We start from the raw sequence: 19635 nt of genomic DNA on the forward strand, positions 1-19635 counted from the left end.
GATTTAAATCTCTTCTAGAGGCATTCAGCGTACCATCCCCCATCTTCTTGAAGTCTCTCCAGGGCATGAGTATCCTGGCCTCCTTCCATCCGGGTGGGCCGCCTCTTGGCCTACACAACTCTCATCCAGGGCTCTCCCTTCACCATCCTCAAGGGATTCTCACCACATTAATTTTATGTCACATCTCCTGTCTTCTATATCCTGTGTCCATCTTTTCCCTGGTTTGAGTCCCCACTTTGTGAAGCATAATCTCCAGTAACTTCCCAAGAAAGGATGTGTGGCAGCTCAGTGTTACAAGACCTTTTTGGATTTCCAAAAATGTCCCTTTTTAACCTGTGTGTTTGACTGCAAGTTTGGACAGATATAGAATTCTAGGCTGGAAATTGTTTTCCTCTAGAATTGTTGCTCCTTTGTTTCTAGGGTTGCTGCTGAGCTGCTATTGAGTTCTGCCTTTTTCTTTCTTTCTTTTTAAACTCCCAAAAACTCTTTTTGGCTCTCCTAGTGTATCTTTTGAATAGTATCCTACTCTTGTTTTACGGTTGTAATATTTTATTTCTTTGGGATTATTTTTTTTAAGTTTTCTTCTACCTGAATAGTTTTTGCTTCTCCCAAATTACTTACTTCTCTTTTTGGGGACTATACTTTCCATGTTTGAGGGTTTCTTGTGATCGTCTAGTATTTCTTGGTTACCTATTTGTTATAAAAATAGGGAACCAAAAAGGTGATTATTAGCTCTGAATGATGCTTAATATCAGTTTTCCTCCCCCTCTCTGTGTTTAGTCCTGTTGTGTTACAAATGATCCTCCAATCTCTTGCCTGGAGAGGGAGAGGGAAGGCCTGGCTGTTGGCATCAATGGGAGCCACAGAGGGCAAGGTGGTAGGGTCTCAGGAGCTACATGTATCTGCCCACTTGTTCCGTGTGTTTTCTGCATAGTTCCTTTGCTCTTCACTGGGCCTGTTGTCCCCTAGCCCAGATATCTTGTGTACCTTTCACACGCAGCAACTGGGCCTCTTATATTGGGGGTGGGAATGCAAATTGGCACAATCGTCCTGGAAAAATGTTTGGCAGCGCATACTAATGCTAGATATATGTATAACCTACTCCTTTCCCCTAGACATACCAAACAGAAACAAGAGTCTAAGTCCTCCAAAAGACACGCATAAGAACGTCACAACTGCTTTGTTCATAATAGTCAAAGGGTGGAAACAACCCAAATGTCTATCAATGTGTAAATAAATTATGGTATATTCATTTAACACACATATCTTGATTTGGATAATGATGAGACAGGTGTATATGTATATGTAAAAATTCACTAATAGGTACACCTATGACTATATACATTACTGTTTTAAGTTACAACTTAAAAGAATCTTTTTTAAAAAGCTGATTATAGGAACATTTTGGTAAGTTTAAAATACACTTCTAATCTAAAGCCTAATGATCAGTACTATTTTCATCAACATTTAATAAGTTAAATGGGATAAGTAATAACAGTGATATAACATTCACTTTCAGAATAGTCAACACTGAAGTGCAACTTACTGGGACTTGAGAGCACACTTTTCATTTTAATTAAATACCAACAGGACCACACTAGGTACTTACCCTTCTAACCTAACATCTGGTAACGATCTGTTGAGTGCAATCATCTCACTTGCCATTAAATTGAACTGATTGATTTTAAACATCTCTTTCATCTTTTCTTGATCCTCTTTAGGAATGACAACTGGTTTCCCCATTTCTCCAGGACCTTCATGAGGCTTTTGTACTGGCTCTAGAACTAAGAATAAGGAGGAAACTTAATTAACAATTTTACAGCAAATGTAAATATTTCTGTTTAATAACATGAGTTTAAATTGTGCCCTCAGCACCCAGAGCCATTCCTGAGCCCATCCTCTATGTCTGTGACACCTTCTAGGGGCTGCCCTGTCCTCCTCTTCCACACAAGTGTCCTCACTCAAGACCTCCACACCCTGCACTACTCACTCACCTGAATCGCACGCAGCCTTGGCGTTCCCATCTCAAATACTGTCACCACATTAACCTCTCTAAAGCATGACCTTCATTGTGGTATTCCCATGATCTCCTAAAGTCTAACCCTTTAATAGGGAATTAAAAAAGATTTTTTTTAATGTTTATTTTTGAGAGAGAAAGAGAGAGACAGAGCATGAGTGGGGGTGGGGGTAGGCAGAGAAAGAGGGAGACACAGAATCCAAAGCCGCCTCCAGGCTCTGAGCTATCAGCACAGAGCCTGACATGGGGCTCAAACTCACAAACCACAAGATCAGGACCTGAGCTAAAGTTGGACACTTAACCAACTGAACCACCCAGGTGCCCCTCTTTAACAGAAAATTTAACCAAATTTCCCAAACCTAACACTTATTCAGCCCTCCACCATGCCACCCCCCAGGCCCACTCCAGTGTGTCATCATCCTTCAGTCAAACAGCAACTCACTACTTTCCTTCTCAAGTGCCTCATGTTTTCCTGTGTTGGTGCCTTTGCTCACACTGGTCCCCTCCCATGGCATCTCCCCATTCCAATTTCTACAATACCAAACCCCTACTTGTCTTTCAAGTCCCAGCTACAACAGCTGCTTTTGCCTGCAGCTTTTCCAAATCTCTCTGCAGCGATCATCTGCTACTCCTGACTGCCACATCATTTCATTTAGGGCTCTTAGATCTCTAATCAATTACTACCTCCATAATGATTGTTAACCTGTCTTGTGGGCTCCCCACTAGATTACGATCTCTTTTTAGCTGAAGTTTGATTCATTTGCATACTTTTTGGGGAGTTTAGCACAGTGTCCTGTAGGAGTTTTATAAGTATATGCTGAATTAATGAGAGCAAAAGTGCTATTCAAAATAAGCCAAAATGAAACCCTAGAAATGATAATAGACATCAGAATAAGCATCAAGCAAGGTGGAGTATCATGAAAGATCATTCTAAGTCATGTTATCTCGTGATAACATAAAAAGGGTAATATTCTAGATCAGCAGTTTCGAAATATTATTCCTTGTTTTATACTTTTGACATGTTAAAAAATGTTCCAAGAAAAACAAGTTCCCAGATATATTAAACTTGGAAAAAAGTGTATTAAACTTCTCATCTAAAAGGGATGGGGCAAAAATTTTTTAAAAATAAAAGGGATTGATAGAGAATGGGGTGAGGCCAAGAATGGGATAAAAATACCTGTTTTGAGGGCACCTGCGTGGCTCTGTCGGTTAAGCGTCCAACCTCAGCTCAGTTCATGATCTCACAATTTGTGAATTTGAGCACTGCATCAGGCTCTGTGCTGACATTTCGGAGCCTGGAGCCTGCTTCAGATTCTGTCTCCCTCTCTCACTGCTCCCTCCCTGACTCATGCGTGCAGTGCGCTCTCCCTCTCTCTCAAAAATAAACATTACAAAAATTTTCTTGAATACCTGTTTCGTACATTACTTATTTTTAAAACCGAAAATTTTATTCTCCCATTGTTTACGTTTTAGGCACCTCCAAAAAGTCTGCACAAAAATAGAGACATCAAGGCAGTAGACAAGCCATCTCTCTTCAGCCAGGCTTCATCTGCCCAAGAATAGGACTAGTTGGTAAAGCTGACCTGTAGATTGTTTCAGATCGTGGTACAAAGCAATCTACCAACACCAGAGCCAGAGAATATGAAATTACTGTGTCTTCAACAACTCTGTCTAGAATATAAAAACACCCGTCTTAGACAACCATCAAGAAAAAAAATGGTATAAGATAATTTTGCTCTTGTTCTCAGAATGAACTGTGATTTGGGGAGGGCATTAAAATATTAGGAAATAGGGGCACCTGGATGGCTCAGCTGGTTAAGTGACAAACTCTTGGTTTTGGTTCAGGTCATGATCTCACAGTCCAAGAGTTCAAGTGCCACATCAGGCTCCATGCTGACAGTGCAGAGCCAGCTTGGGATTCATTCATTCATTCATTCATATTTTCTCTCTCTCTCTCTCTCTCTCCCCCTTCCTCCCTCCCTCTCTGCCCCTCCCCCAGCTCAATCTCTCTCTCTCTCTCAAAATTAATAAACTTTAAAAATATATTAGCAAATAACTTCAATTATAGGAAAATTATAGGAAACTCATGTAAAACAATTTTTAAAAACAAAGCCTGTCTAATGTTTGCCAAGTAACTAAGCTCTTTAAATATCAGGGTTGAGGGGTGCCTGGGTGGCGCAGTCGGTTAAGCGTCCGACTTCAGCCAGGTCACGATCTCGCGGTCCGTGAGTTCGAGCCCCGCGTCAGGCTCTGGGCCGATGGCTCGGAGCCTGGAGCCTGTTTCCGATTCTGCGTCTCCCTCTCTCTCTGCCCCTCCCCCGTTCATGCTCTGTCTCTCTCTGTCCCAAAAATAAATTAAAAAAAAACGTTGAAAAAAAAAAAATTAAAAAAAATATCAGGGTTGATACAATTTCAAGATTTCCCAATCACAAGTGTAATAAAAACTATAATACAAGTACAGATGTATAATCCCCATATATGATTTTAAATATTTAAAAATCACAAGTTATAAAACTCTTATTAGAGTCAATTCTAATTGAGTCTGTCTCTGAAAAAAAAAAAAGCAACCAACAGATTTGGGGATTGGGATATTCAGGGGTCAAGAGAAAGCAGCAGAGTTCTGGATGTGGCAATTTTACTGTGTGCATGGAGAGCACAGTTAACACAAAGAGTAGGTGGGAGACATTTAGTGGCTCTGATCATAAATATCTTTTATTATCAGAACCCTATTTTAGTATAAGACGATGCTTTAAAGTTAAAATGGAAAAAAAACATTTTCATGCTGTTTGGCTTTTAAATTTTTTTTTTTTTTTTTTTTTTTTTTTTTTTTTTTTTTTGGGACAGAGAGAGACATAGCATGAACGGGGGAGGGGCAGAGAGAGAGGGAGACACAGAACCGGAAACAGGCTCCAGGCTCCGAGCCATCAGCCCAGAGCCTGACGCGGGGCTCGAACTCACGGACCGCGAGATCGTGACCTGGCTGAAGTCGGACGCTTAACCGACTGCGCCACCCAGGCGCCCCTGTTTGGCTTTTAAATTAAGAGTGTTAAGTTATGCATGGGGTGCCTGGGTGGCTCAGTTGGTTAAGTGTCTGACTTCAGCTCAAGTCATGATCTCATGGTCGTGGGTTCGAGCCCCGTGTCAGGCTCTGTGCTGACAGCTCACAGCCTGGAGCCTGCTTTGGATTCTATGTCTCCCTCTCTCTCTGCTCCTCCCCCACTCATGCTCTCTCTCTCTCTCTCTCTCTCAAAAATAAATTTAAAAAAAGTTAAAAAAAAAAAAGTAAGAGTATTAAGTTATACAGAATACCACCTACAACATATTTTTGTTGGGGTGAGGTGGTGGGGGAAAGAGGGAGATCCTGAATTTGATCAAGCCTTCGGACCTACCTATCAATTCACAGAAAATATAAGACACCAAAGGACATGACAAAAAGTGTTTAAAGGGATGCAAATCCTAACTGTGGGAAACTGGGGGGGTGAGGGGGAAACACCCAATTTTTTCTTCATCATCAACAACAAAATATTGAAAGGGAGGACAGAGAGAAAGAGGCATCCACACATCCATGCCACCAGACCAGCTCTGAAATGAGAACTGCTGACGCCAGATGGTGGGTATATGGGAGTTCTATTTCTCTACTTTTGTTTATATTTGACATTTTCCCTGGGGGTTGTGGGAGCATGAAGGAGGACTCTAGATATTACTTCTGTGAGGACTAGTAAGTATAAGCTTGATTGCTTATAGCTTAAGAGACTATATGACCAGAAAGTTAAAATCTTGCCCAATCACTGTGAAGTAAAACTCTGGCCTTGAGATCTTAAAGAAGCTGACAAAACTCTACAACATATACAATCCTGCTATTGTGACATGTTACTAATCTGACCACCTGGTACTTATTAATAACCTGAATATCTAGTACAGTGTCCACATTAAGTAACTCAACCTACTGGTACACATGAAATTTCCAAGTTATAATAGAAATTACCAAAAATTATATGACTACTAGATGACTTACAGAATCCACCACAATACTCTAATTTAGAGATTATAATATCCTAAATAATTAAATGGACTAGTAAACTAGTTTTCTTTGGCAAAGAGCTCAGGATAAAGTGCATGTGGATAATGAATGTATTTTTCCTACTAATGCACTTGCAGATTAAATGAAAAGCATTAACTTTCCATGCACTCTACTTACCAGTCTTTTATGTAAATTAAAAGTTCAGTGAAATTTTTGTTTAAAACCAACTGAAATGGGATTTGGATATCATTTTCTGAACTGAAAGAAAATCTTCCTTGGCATAAAATTTTACATGCAGATCATTTCTAAAAATCAAATCAACTCTGACAAGGGAGAGACTAAGGTGTTTTAAATCCACAGTATTATGTGAGAACAAATGTATTTTACATTTCAGGTAAACCTCACTTATAAAACAATAAAGTCTCATGTTTTATTTTAAATAATCTCTACTCCCAATGTGGGGCTCAAACTCACAACTCTTGGTCTTATGAGCCAACCAAAAAGTATGTTTTAAAAACTTAATTACCAAGAAAACTACATATTCACCCTGAATGCCACCAAACCAGATTAATATACACAAGCCACACGACCTACCTTTGAATGTATTTTAATAAATCTTACAAATTTTAACTTGTATTTTTCTCAAATAAGTAGAATAAAGAGGTATAAAGTTATGATACCCTTTTGGGGAAAAATACAAATAAAAGGCTAAAACCACTTCTCATAAATGATTTTCTCTTATTACACAATTATCATCTTTTTAAAAAATGTTTATTTATTTATTTTGAGAGGGAGAGAGAGAGAGCACACACACAGGCAGGGGTGAGGCAGAGAGAGAGGGAGAATCTGTGCATCAGCGCAAAGTCCGAGGAGGAGCTTGATCCCACTATCTGTGAGATCATGACCAGAGCCGAAATCAAGAGTGGGGTACTTAACCAACTGAGCCACCCAGGCGCCCGTACACAATTATCATCTCTACTGTTTTTAGGCATTATCTCTTTTATGTATTCCAAAATATTTTTTCCACATTTTAACAACTCTGATTGGGATGTAGCTTACAATGATAGCTGGAATGTTTCTGCTTTCTTACAGTATATAAACCAATAAGTATGCTAGCTTTGAAGCCCTGTCTGGAACCCTCAGCCTCTCACCCTGTCTCCCTTCCTACAGTTTCCTCACCTCCTGGCTTACTGCTCAGCCATTCTCTCATGCTTCCCTCCTCCTCAGTTGTGTGAAACAGCCTGATCCCCTCTACCCCCCACCAATGTAAAGCCTCTTCATTCTCTTTCTCCACAACACATAGGCTCTTCTACCAGATTTCACTCAAATTTGCCCTCCCCCAGAGCCCACCACCCTCACAAACCTTTTCTGGGAGAACTGGTCATTCTCTGTGTCTCACAAGGTTCGGATGAGATCTCACATCTCCACACCGTTACTCCCAGACCATTTCTCCTTTACCTAGTACCTTTGTACTTTGTATAAAAGCTACTTCTTATCTTTGATGCTCATGCCACCGTTGTTTTCAAAACTGTATTAACCTCGGCAATTTCTTCAAATACAATCCTTTTCTTATGGTTTTGATACCACATAGTTTCATCTGCTAAGAACCTGCTTTTTCAGGTATTAGTTTTCCCTTACATTTTAACCTCCCCCTCAATGTACATAAAAAATACACACAAACATAAAACTTTGCCTCCATTCCTTTAACTACTGTGCTACCCTTCTCTTTTTTGTCTTTTCCGTTAAGATTTTATTTTTGAATAATCTCTACACCCAATGTAGAGTTCAAACTCACAACCCCAAGATCAAGTCACATGCTCCATCAACTGAGCCAGCCAGGCACCCCATGCACCACCCCTTTTTCTGTGTTGAAGCTTCCTAAAGAATAAGCTACACATCTCTACTCTTCACGGGTACATCAAACCTATTGGCAATCAGATGGCACCTGCCAGGGTCAAAACAAACCTCATATAGAAACATATAGAAACACTTCCTCATCATCGCAGATAAAATCTCTTGACAAACAACACTCCAGGGTTTTCATGAGCACTCTCCCTCTGGCTTCCCCTTCCACCTCTAACTTCCTGAGATGACTCTTTACTGACCTCCACGATGCTCTTCAACACTGGGTCTGTCCCTTCTGAATCTATACATGCTCCTGATGCAGTCCTCTGCACAGACCAGGCTTATGCTACCACCTACATTCTGCGCCTCGACTGCTCTCTCCTGCAGAACGTCTCTACCAGAATTTTCCAAGTTAAATACTCCCAACCCAGCTCATCCTTTCACCTTCCACCAAAGCTGCTCCACCTCTGGGGGCCCACCTCCTATTAATTCATCGAACAGGGAAACCTGAGAAGTATCTTAAACTCTTCTTTCATTACTACCTACATTCAGTGGCTCAAGTTATGTAAATTCCGCTGTTTATGTATTTCTTATGTATATATATTTTTCCTTTCTACCTCAGTATCACTTTAGTGTAGGCTCTAAGAACTTCTCTAAACTTTCATGACAGCTTCGACTAGCTGCTGCCTTATTCTCTTCTAGTACGTCAGCCACATGTCCACCGAGGCTTTCTTCCGAAAGTCTGGATCCCATCAGGTTACATACTCCCTTGTTTAAAATCCTTCAACGGCATGCCACTGCTTACAGGAAGAAATCCAAAATCCTCAGGATGCCATAAAAGGCCTTCGGGAATGTGGCTTCTGCTAACCTCCCAAGCTTCATCTGTGCTCCTTCCTCACATTCTCTATCCATCAACTCTATTCTCTCACTTGCATATCTTGCACATGCTTCTTTCCTTTGCTTATTTATCAAACGTAAAAAACACCTGCTCACCATGACACTTCTCAACATGAGCATTATTTCCCTATTGAACCTTCTCAGACACCCCGAGATGTTCCCAGCACTTTCTGCTCTTGTGCACATCTCTAGAATGCTATTTATTCTATTAGTATTTTACTTATTCTTTCTCTCCTCTTGAACTGTGAGTTCCTCAAAGGGAGGAATTTTGCCTTATTTTTTGTTATTGAACTGTGTAGCATATATATACTGCCCAGCACATATCAGAGTTTTAAAAATATTCACCAAGTGGATCTTCACACACTAAAGGTCCTATTCTTTCTAACTTTTACGTCTCTGTGTTTAAAATAGAACATCATGAGCTTCCGCTATAAATGGCAATAAATTAAAGCAGGGTGAGGGGAAAGTTAATCTGTTTTATTTGGGAAAAGAATATCCAACTTACTGGTAGATGGTAATACCTGCCCTCTGAGTTAAATCTAGACAGAATTACAGTTCTGACAACAGTTAAGGAGTCAACCAACAAAGGTACTAAACAGCAGAGCCACAGAGTAAACCAGGAAGGTCAACAAATTAATAAGCTGACTTTGAATTAAAGTATATTTTATTAAAACTTAAGGGGAGGGGCGCCTGGGTGACTCGGTCAGTTAAGTGTCCAACTTCAGCTCAGGTTATGATCTCACAGTTCGTGGGTTAGAGGCCCACATCAGGCTCTGTGCTGACAGCCTGGAGCCTGGAGCCTGCTTTAGATTCTGTGTGTGTGTGTCTCTCTCTGCCTCTCCCCTGCTCACACTTGGTCTCTCAAAAATAAATAAAGATTTAAAAAAAAAAAAAAAAAAACTTAAGGGGAAAGTGAAAATTAAAAAGTCAGGGAGGGATTATAGCCTAGGTATTACTAGAGCCAGTGCAAGCAACTGAATCTAATTTTAGGTAAATTTCCCAAGAAGAAATGAACAGAACTTGTTATACAAACCCATCTATAAAAATTACAGTAAGTAGGCACAGTTAACCAATACAAACAAATATTTTTAGATTATAAATTTTAGGGGACCAGGTGCTCTCATTATAAAAATACAAAAAATTTAACTGTGATTACATATTCAAATAAAACTGATGTTAAAACAGTAATCATTCACATAGAATTCCTAAAAATAGTAGAATTACTGCATAGCCAGATTTTCTATAACTAATCATAGAGAGTTCAGAGCTCAGAACAGCTGAATTATTGACTCATAATGCAAAGACATTTTCATTATGTTAAAAAATAAAAAGCAGCACTTGTTTGTTGGTTTGAACACAGGTATTCAAAACTGAATTTTCCAGGTGTCCACTGCCCAAAATGTCAGGACTTCAAACCTAGGTCCTTCATATTTGTGTTTCCTTTCTTTTCCATACCAGATACTGCAGTCTCACTGTGGTCTTTATTATACAGCCTCATCCTTCCAAAAGTCCTCTCAAAAGTGCTAACTGGAGCTATTTACAGCATTAACAAAAAGAACTCTCCAGACTACCTCCATCTAGAATGATTTCCCTCAGCAATGAGATGGGAAGGCAGGAAAAAACATCTTTTAATACCCAACAATGAAATTTTAACACTCTATTCAGCATTTATGTCATTACACTAATGCCATACCATTTTGTTGGTTCCAACTATTAGTTGTTATTAGTTTCAAAACCATTAATATTAGTTTCTCCACATTACTTGGTAATACAGTTTGCAGAAAATTAACTACAAGTAACAGTGAACACAAATATTGAATTCAGCAACTCTATACTGAGACTTGAATCTCGTTTTTAACTGTTGGAGGAACCCACTGGAAAACTGTTGGTAACATGATCATCATATTTAGGAAGTCAGGAATTACTATTAATCTAAAAAAATGAAAATTTTATAGTATCCAAATTAGTGAACAAACTAGTGACATACTTATTGAAACAGATGTATCAGTGTAAAACGTCACTCACCATCCCCAGCAGGAAGTCCTCGCTCCTTTTTTTCATCACATTTGTTGCATTCACTGAAGTAAAGCAGCAGGAACATATCCAAGAGTACCCAAATCAAGGAGGTGGCTAGGACCACCTTGCAATATGCAAATTTTCTCATGGCACTTTAAGTCAAATGCAAAATTTTAAAATATATATATATATATATATAAATATGCAAAGATCATGAAAACTATTCCAATCCAGTTTCATCAGAAATCATGTTCATAACCTATAGAGACAAAAAGAAAAAAGATAACTTAAAACATCAGAACCTTAAAAATGAGCTGTAAGATTAATTTAACATGCACATGAAATTTTACTATTCAGAATAAGTTTAAAAATTTGACTTAAAAAACACTTGTAAAATACATAAAAATGAATAGTGCCAAGAGTGTACAAATAACGCCTACAAATCAATATATAACAATCCAAAAGAAAAATGGGTGAAGAATATACAAAAGCACTATGCAGAAAGGAAACCTGAACAGCCTATAAATGCGGAAAAGTGCTCAATTCAGTATTAGGAAAACGCAAATTAAAACAATAGTGTGCCACTATCTCATATCCATGAAACACACAGGGCTGAACTGCCTTCTATTCAACTACTATGTTAAATGCTAAGCCATTAACTGCCACAGGAGTTTAAGAAACCAGTGATTCTCAGTCCATTCAGGTTTCCAGGTCCTAAGGACTAATAGGCGGTCTCCCAGTATTGTACGATAGCAGTTTATTGAGCTAATTCTTATCCCTCTGTTCCATTGAATTCCATTCTAAAAACACTACAGTCACCAGCCACCATTCAGAAACACTCACAGCAAGTATAATGGAGAAGAAAAGAGTTTAAGATCCGAGACCTAGTCCTGGCTCTTGACAGTAATTTTACAGACTTCTCTGATCTTTAGTTTCTATTCCCCCCACCCCACCCCTCAATCTGTTAAAACACCAGAAAATGATGGAAGGAACTATCACCCAATTTGGAAAGTCATTTGGGATAGTCTAACTAGTAACATTTCTGTTACTAAGGAGCTCATCTTGGGGAGCTCTGGAGCAGTGTGAGGGACCTCAGAGAGGTCAGGAATCATTCTGATAAGTAGCTGACATGGAAGCTCAAAGGCCTATGTCACTGCTGATCAGGAGGGAGACAAGCCAAGTGCATTCAGATGAAGTGGATAGAAGAAACACACTTTGCACATGTGCCTCACGAAAAAAGCCAAATGAGCAGATGTTCTGAAGGATTGGGCTGATGGGCAACATAGCAGCTTCTTAAAGGGCAATTTTACATGCCATGGTGGGCAACAGTGGTACTTATTACCTGAGCAATTCAGGACAGGCCAGAGAGTTTATCTATAAAAAAGATATATAATAGTTCTTGCCTACTTCACAAGGTTGCTAGACAGCGACCTGAAAAGCACCCAAAAAAATACTAAGTGATACTTACAAATGTAAAGTATTATTTGTGCTCTGAGACCTTTGTTTTCTTGACATTCCTCCTTCATCAAACCAACATTCCCTGACTGCACAGTGAACAGGGATGTATGTTACTGTCATATGCTTGCCTCAAAGTTGTACTTATTCAATCAATATCTGATACTGTGTCCCATGCGGTGAACAAGTACTGATAACTAGGGTGACTAGGGTTGGGGAGGGGGGGACCAGAAGCACTATAGTGCACAGCATCGTAAAGCAATAGTTTTCTCCAGAGAAGCTAGATAGAAACAAATTTTTATTTTGAGCTACTTTACATGAAAAGCTGTCTCTTTTGGTCACTGGCAAAGCAAACAATCTGACTGCTAGTACAGTATCTGGGATTCAAATGTAGCTTTCTATTCTCGAAAATCTGCTGATTGTTATTTTTTAAAATGCTTATGGCCCACAATACTCCAGTGTAAATCTCTATTACTTTGTATCCATTCTTATTTAATTTTTCCAAGGCAGCACAATTAGATTAGAAAATTGAAGATGAAGTGGGTATGTATGTGTTTGGGAGAAGAGGGGTATGGATGAAGCAGGAGGTGTAGGGAGAAAGGAGGATAAAGGAGAGACAAAAAGTCTTTGAGACCCTGGGTGAGGCAAAGTTTCCTCAGGACAGAACAAAAAAAGTACAAATCATAAGATGGTAACTTGGACTTCACAATCAAAATCTTCTCCAAAAGACAGTTAAAAAAATAAAAAAAGCAAGTCACAGATTGGAAGATATTTACAAATTACATATCTGATAAATGACTTATATCCAGAATAGAAGAACTCTTAAAATACAGTAAAAAAAAAAAAAAAAGAAAGAAAGAACGAAAAGAAAAGAAAAGAAAAGAAAAGAAAAGAAAAGAAAAGAAAAGAAAAGAAAAGAAAAGAAAAGAAAAGAAAAGAAAACCCAGTCCAGGGACACCTGGGTGGCTCAGTCGGTTAAGCATCTGACTCTTGGTTTTGGCTCAGGTCATGATTTGGTGGCTTATGAGTTCAAGCCCCACATTGGGCTCCGCACTGACAGTGCAGAGCCTGCTTGGTATTCTCTCTTCCTCTCTCTCTCTGCTCCTCCCCTGCTTCTGCGTGCTCACTCTCTCTCTCTCCCTCCTTCCCTCCCTCTCTCAAAATAAATAAACTTAAAAAAACACAAAACAATCCAGTAAAATAGGCAAAAGGTTTCATCGATTTTATCACCAAAAAAGCAATACAGATGGTAAATGAGCACGTGAAAAGATGTTCAACATCATTAGCTTTTAGGGAACTGCTAATTGAGACCACAATGAAACGCCACTATGTGCCAATATATATGGCTAAAGGGAAGAAGAAAACTACCAAGTGCTAGCTAGGAATTGCTGCAACTGTGACTATAATAATGCTGCCAGGGGAATGCACAAGGGTACAGCCTCTCTGGAAAACTGGCAGTTTCTTCCTACAAGAATCTGGCAATTCCGTCCCTAGCTATTTACTTAAAAGAAAGGAAAATATATGTCTACACAAAGACCTGTACATAAATCTTTACAGCAGCTTAACCGTAATCATCAAAATCTGGACACAATCCAAATGTCCATCACCTGGTAAATGGATAAACAAACTGTACCACACCAGTGAAATACTAATCTAGCAACTAAAAAGAACAAACTCTTGATATATATGCAATCATTTGGGTGAATCTCAAAAGCATTATGCTAAGTGAAAGAAGTCACAAAAATGCTGCATACTGTATACTGCATGATTCCATTTAGAGGGCAATCCAGCAAAGGCAAAACTATGGACACAGAAATCAATCAGCGGTTGCCAGGGGCTGTGGAGGAAGGAGAGAACTGCCTCAAAAGGGGCATGAAGGAACTTGTGATAATGAAAACATTGCAGGATCTTGCTTGTGGAGGTGGTCAGATGACTCTGTCCATTTGTCCAAACTCATAAAACTACATCTAAAAGGGCAAGCTGAATTCAACCTCAATTCCCTTAAAAAAAAGAAAGATAAATATGGGGGGAATACTTCAAAGAAACAATGCCAATTTCAGAAGCAGACAAACGGTGTACATTTCCTCAAATGACACACACCAGAATTTATCTTGGAAGTCACTTAAAGCTCACAGTTTTTGTCCCAACAATGATAAATTAAAACTTTCCATTTTAAATGCATTTGACTACCTAATTTTTTTAAGTTATAAAATCATAATTAATATCAAAGTACAGTGATCAATTATATCAGCAGAGTTCTTTTTATTTATTTATTTATATATATATTAAATATAATTTATTGTCAAATTGGATAATATAGTGTGTAAAGTGTGCTCTTGGTTTTTGGGATAGATTCCCATGCTTCATCACTGACATACAACACACAGGGCTCATCCCAACAAGTGCCCTCCTCAATGCCCATCACCCATTTTCCGCTCTCCCCCACCCCCATATCCACCCTCAGTTTGTTCTCTGTATTTGAGTCTCTTATGGATTGCCTCCCTTCCTCTCTGTTTGTAACTATTTTTTCCCCCTTCGCTTCCCCCATGGCCTTCTGTTAAGTTTCTCAAGATCTACCTATGAGTGAAAACATGGTATCTGTCCTTCTCTGACTTATTTCACTCAGCATAATACCTTCCAGTTCCATCCACATTGCTGCAAAATGGCATGATTTCATTCTTTCTCATTGCCAAGTAATATTCCATTGTATATACAAACCACATCTTCTTTATCCATTCATCAGCTGATGGACATTTAAGCTCTTTCCATAATTTGGCTATTGTTGAAAGCATGTATCAGCAAACTTCTGATCCTACTCTATGTCATACTGTCAAGTTCCTCCAAAGATTCATCAGCATTTTCTAGGGCTAAATAATTATTCTTTTTAAAGTTTATAATGTTTTGAGAGAGAGACAGAGACAGAGACAGAGAGAGAGAGAGAGAGAGAGTGCACACACACATGCACAGGAAGTGCAGAGAGAAAGGGAGAGACAGAGAGAATCCCAAGCAAGCTCTGCACTGTCAGTACAGGGCCTGACGCAAGGCCTGAACCCACAAACTGTGAGATCATGACCTGAGCCGAAACCAAGAGTCAGACACTTAACCGACTGAGCCACCCAGGCGCCCCTAGAACTAATTATTCTCTCCTACAGTTCATACTTCTAATCAAGGTTCTCCAGAAGTTTCAAGTCTAAGAAGAGAGTCTCGGCTCAATAGTATCTTTACGAAAAAATGGAAGTTTCATTCTCTTAGACCTAAAGCTTTTGACTTCTGGGTACATCGAGGTGTATATCTCTCCTCTAACAGGAACACAGTATTCTCAGGCACCTCGGATCACTAGCTTGGCATCATACTGACCCAACAGAGGTAGGAGAGATGGGCCCTTTCGACAGATCTATTCACTTAATTTGTAGCTGGAACTTCTGTCAGAAACACTAAAGACTTAAAAACATGATAGTTATCCTCTAACATAGTAAGGGAAGGCTAAATTATTTTATTTACTAGTTATATATTCCATTTACTCTATTTCTCAGAGCTATAATCAAACATATTCATTCGCTTATTAATTCATTCAATGCACACAAATTCGGTAAATACAGGGAATGTGTCAAATGTAGGGAATACAAAAACAGACAAAATGCACACTCCCTACCATTATGAAATTTAGAGTTGGCTCCAGGAAAGCAAGCATTAATCAAACAGTCACATATACATAAAGTTTCAATGGTGATAACTTTTTGAGGGGAGGTACACAGCAATATAAACAAATATCTGACTGTCAAAAAGGCTTCCCTGAGGAAGACATGATTTGAGATGAAAAATTTGAGGTGGTGAGTAGCAAGGGCTCTGTAGCAGAAAGGAGCCCAACACTGAAAGGTCAGGGGATCAAAGACAAAAGAAGAGGAAACCTGTGATTAAGATAAAGCTGGAAGCTGGATAAAAGTGGGCAGATTCAAGAGGTATTCAGGAACAAATTCAATGGGATTTAAGGATGAATTAGACAGGAGGAAATACTAGCTTATGCAACTGGATGCAGAATGGTGCCAGTCACAGAAACAGGGACCAACAAAAGAGGAAAAGAAGGAGAAGCAAGATGGGAAGAAACTTAAGTTTGACTTTGGACATGTTAAGTATGAGGTAACCCTGATACCTTCAAGAAGAGATATTAACCACAGCTAGGATACAAAAGTTTGAGGCTCAAAGGAGGTGTCTAAGGTAAAGATATACAGAGAGAAGCCTTTGATCTTATGCAACTTTGTTAGGGCAGACAGACTTTTAAAAAATTAAGATGAAAAATAATTTCTGTGGACTGTAATTTCCCTCCTAGAGTGGGGCTGGACTTAGTGACTTGCTTCTAACCAGCAGAATATGGTGGAAGTAATGGTGTGTGGTTTCAAGGCTAGTCATAAAACACATTTCCTCCTACCTTTCTCTCAGATCACACTCTGGGAAAAGCCAGCACTAATGTCAGAAGGATACTCAAGCATCCATATAAAGAGGGTCACATAGAAAGAAACTGAAGCCTCCTACCAACAGACCCCCAGGCATCTATTACACCAGGCACGGAAGTGAACCCTTTGGAAGCAGTCCCAATTAGCCCTTCAGATGGCTGTAGCTCCTGCTGACATTGACTGCAACATCCAGAAAGATCCTGAGTCAACACCACCCTGCTAAGCTGCTCCTGCATTCCTGACCCAAAGCAAATACGATAAATGTCTGTTGTTTGGAGTCATTAACTTTGGAGATAACTCATTATTCATCAATTATAAGATTTCAACAACAAAATAGGCCTAGAAAGAAAATTCTTCAACCCATAGTAAACGTATTTAATGACAGAACTTTTCATGCATTTCTGTAACATGACTTACGCATCTTTACTTCAATTTGACACCATACTAGAATCTAAGCAATAAGACAAGAAAAGGAAAAAAGATGAGCAGGGGGGGAGACAAAATTATCTGCAGACAGCATGATTTCTACACCAAAACTCTAAAAGAAATCAATAGATAAGCCATTAGAGCTAATCATGGTTTCATCAAGGTTGCTGAATACAAGATGAACATGTAACATCAATCAACTTCCTGTATAGTAATAACTAATTAAAATATGCAAAAGAAAACAAATTACATTCAAAATAGCTATAAAAACCCTAAGGTATTTGAGGATGAACTTAAAAAAATATGTGTAAGACAAAAAAATGTGGCGCTTTATTGAGAGATATAAGAGAACACCTGACTAATGGATAGATATACTATGTTCAGTAAAGAAAAACAACAGTCTCTTCCCAAAATTAATCTATAAATTTAATATAATTCTAATCCAAACACAAAGTAAGCTGTTGGAGACTGGATTTATAACAAAACAGAAGAATCCAAAACCATGTGGTTCTCCAAAACAAACCTGTACATGTGTGGAAAACTGGACAGGTGCTACTACAAATCAGAGTAGAAAACTGGTACAGGGACAAATGGCCTTCCATATGGTAAAAAATAAATTTGGATCCTACCTTATACCAGTAACAAAAGTAAATCTGTGAATAGATAATAACTGAAGCCAAAGTTGTCAAAACAAAGAGCAGCTATTCTGGCCTATTACCTACTGCCTAAGGTAAGTATGGCCTCTGGTTCTTTAGTTTTTAATTCTATGGTTTCTGCTTCCTGGGAAGCAGTGTTTAGGCCAACATTTCTCCCACTGTCTTTGAGTTGTCAAGTGATTACTGACTAAAATTTGGCACTGAGAAGGCTCATTCACCAGACAAAAACGCAAACCAATTTTTAGGTATTAGCATACTCTCATTCTGAGTATTGAACAAAGACTAGTTAAGAACCAGTCTAAAAATTCTGTATAAAATGATGTCCACATTCCATACGAATTTGGATATTCTCTTTCTCTGTTTCCCAGGTGTTAACAAGTTTACAGGTTGGGGAACAAGTTTATCATTTGGGGTTCTCACGGTATAGACTCCTATAAAATTTACTAGTATCCTGAATGGAATCTCAGTTTCCAAGGCAATAAACTGACTTAATCTACAGCAATACCTTTAAAAGTTAATATTTTTCCTAATTATAAAGTAATATATGCTCAATGCAAGGAATTTAGCAAACAAAAAAGTAAAAGATACAAAACCACCTAAACACTACTAATCCCAGTTAAACAATACCACCAATGGGCCAAGTGTCCTCCCAGTCATTTGGAATATAGTAAATGTCTTAAAGCAAGTTCATAATGTCTATTTTGACTCAAACATTTTAATATCTTTAAATGTCCTTATTAGGGGGAAAAGAAAGAAATGGGTATGACTATAAAGGGAATAGCAAGAGAGATCTCTGTGCTAATGGTATATTTTGATTTTCAGAAATACACACAACAGACATTTCTAACCCCCCTCCCCACCCAACCACTGAATATCAAGTTCTAGGCAATAACAAATGTCTTGTCATTTCAAAATAGCCTTGATATTCACCAAGCTATGTTGAATGCCACATACTGATTTACACTTAAAGAACAGACATAAAATAAATGCAAACTGAGAGGGCTTCCAGGTTCATGATTCTGACCCTTGCTCTCCTTGCCTTCCCCCAAAGGTTTCTTCTGGTAATAGACCCAGCCCCTTGGCCACAGTCAAATGATCTGGCCAGGCCAACCACAAGATCTCTTCCCTTGGCTTCTTAAGTCACAGAGCTTGAGGCTATGCATGTAGTTCTGCAGTCAACCACAATGCCCAACACATGGAGAAAGCCCACCTGTAGCCCAAGAGAATGAGCCCAAGCAGAGGCATACAGAACAAGAGGCAGAGGGTCCTGATGGAGACCAAGTCCCTGACTCTTCCTTGGCTTCTAGAAACATCAGCAATCCTTCTACTAATCACCTTTTCTGCTTAAGAGTTTGAAATCGGTTCCTGACACAACCAGAACACCTGGGATGTTGGCGGGGGGGGGGGGGGGGGGGGGGGCGGGGGCGGGCGGTGTGGCGAGAGGAAATGACCTATAGGTGAAATCAAGCAGGTTCTGGCCCACTGATGAGGTTCCCTTCTGGTAGTTATAAATAACTGTACATTATGAGGCAAATTACACTATTTGAAAAGATACCTTTTAATGCTCCAAATCACAAAAACTTATCAAATATCAAAAGTATGTATAAAACACAGCACTGAAATAAAGTATCACAATACAACACACATGTATACCCACCACCCAGTTTAAGAATAAGAACATAATCTGGGGAGCCTAGGTGGCTCAGTCAATTAAGTGTCATTCTCGATTTCAGCTCAAGTCGTATCTCACGGTTCGTGAGTTTGAGCCCCGCACTGGACTCTGCACTAACAGCTCAGAGCCTGCTTGGGATTCTGTCTCCCTCTCTCTCTGCCCCTTCTCCGCTCGTGTGT

The 19635-nt window shown here is 39.1% G+C and overlaps 1 protein-coding gene across 3 annotated transcripts in view; it reads right to left on the bottom strand.

Moving 5' to 3' along the window:
• Nucleotides 1–19635, bottom strand: part of GALNT1 (polypeptide N-acetylgalactosaminyltransferase 1) — a 128010-nt gene that overhangs the window by 52810 nt on the left and 55565 nt on the right. For all 3 annotated transcript variants that reach the window (XM_058692344.1, XM_058692342.1, XM_058692343.1), the window contains 2 exons: nt 10806–11055; nt 1610–1784 (listed from right to left, as the gene is read on the bottom strand). In XM_058692344.1, coding sequence (XP_058548327.1) covers nt 1610–1784; nt 10806–10944 — 314 coding nt within the window. In that variant the 5' untranslated portion in view covers nt 10945–11055. The remainder of the gene's footprint in view (nt 1–1609; nt 1785–10805; nt 11056–19635) is intronic.

Source organism: Neofelis nebulosa, chromosome 11 (assembly GCF_028018385.1).
Source record: "Neofelis nebulosa isolate mNeoNeb1 chromosome 11, mNeoNeb1.pri, whole genome shotgun sequence".
NCBI lineage: Eukaryota > Metazoa > Chordata > Mammalia > Carnivora > Felidae > Neofelis > Neofelis nebulosa.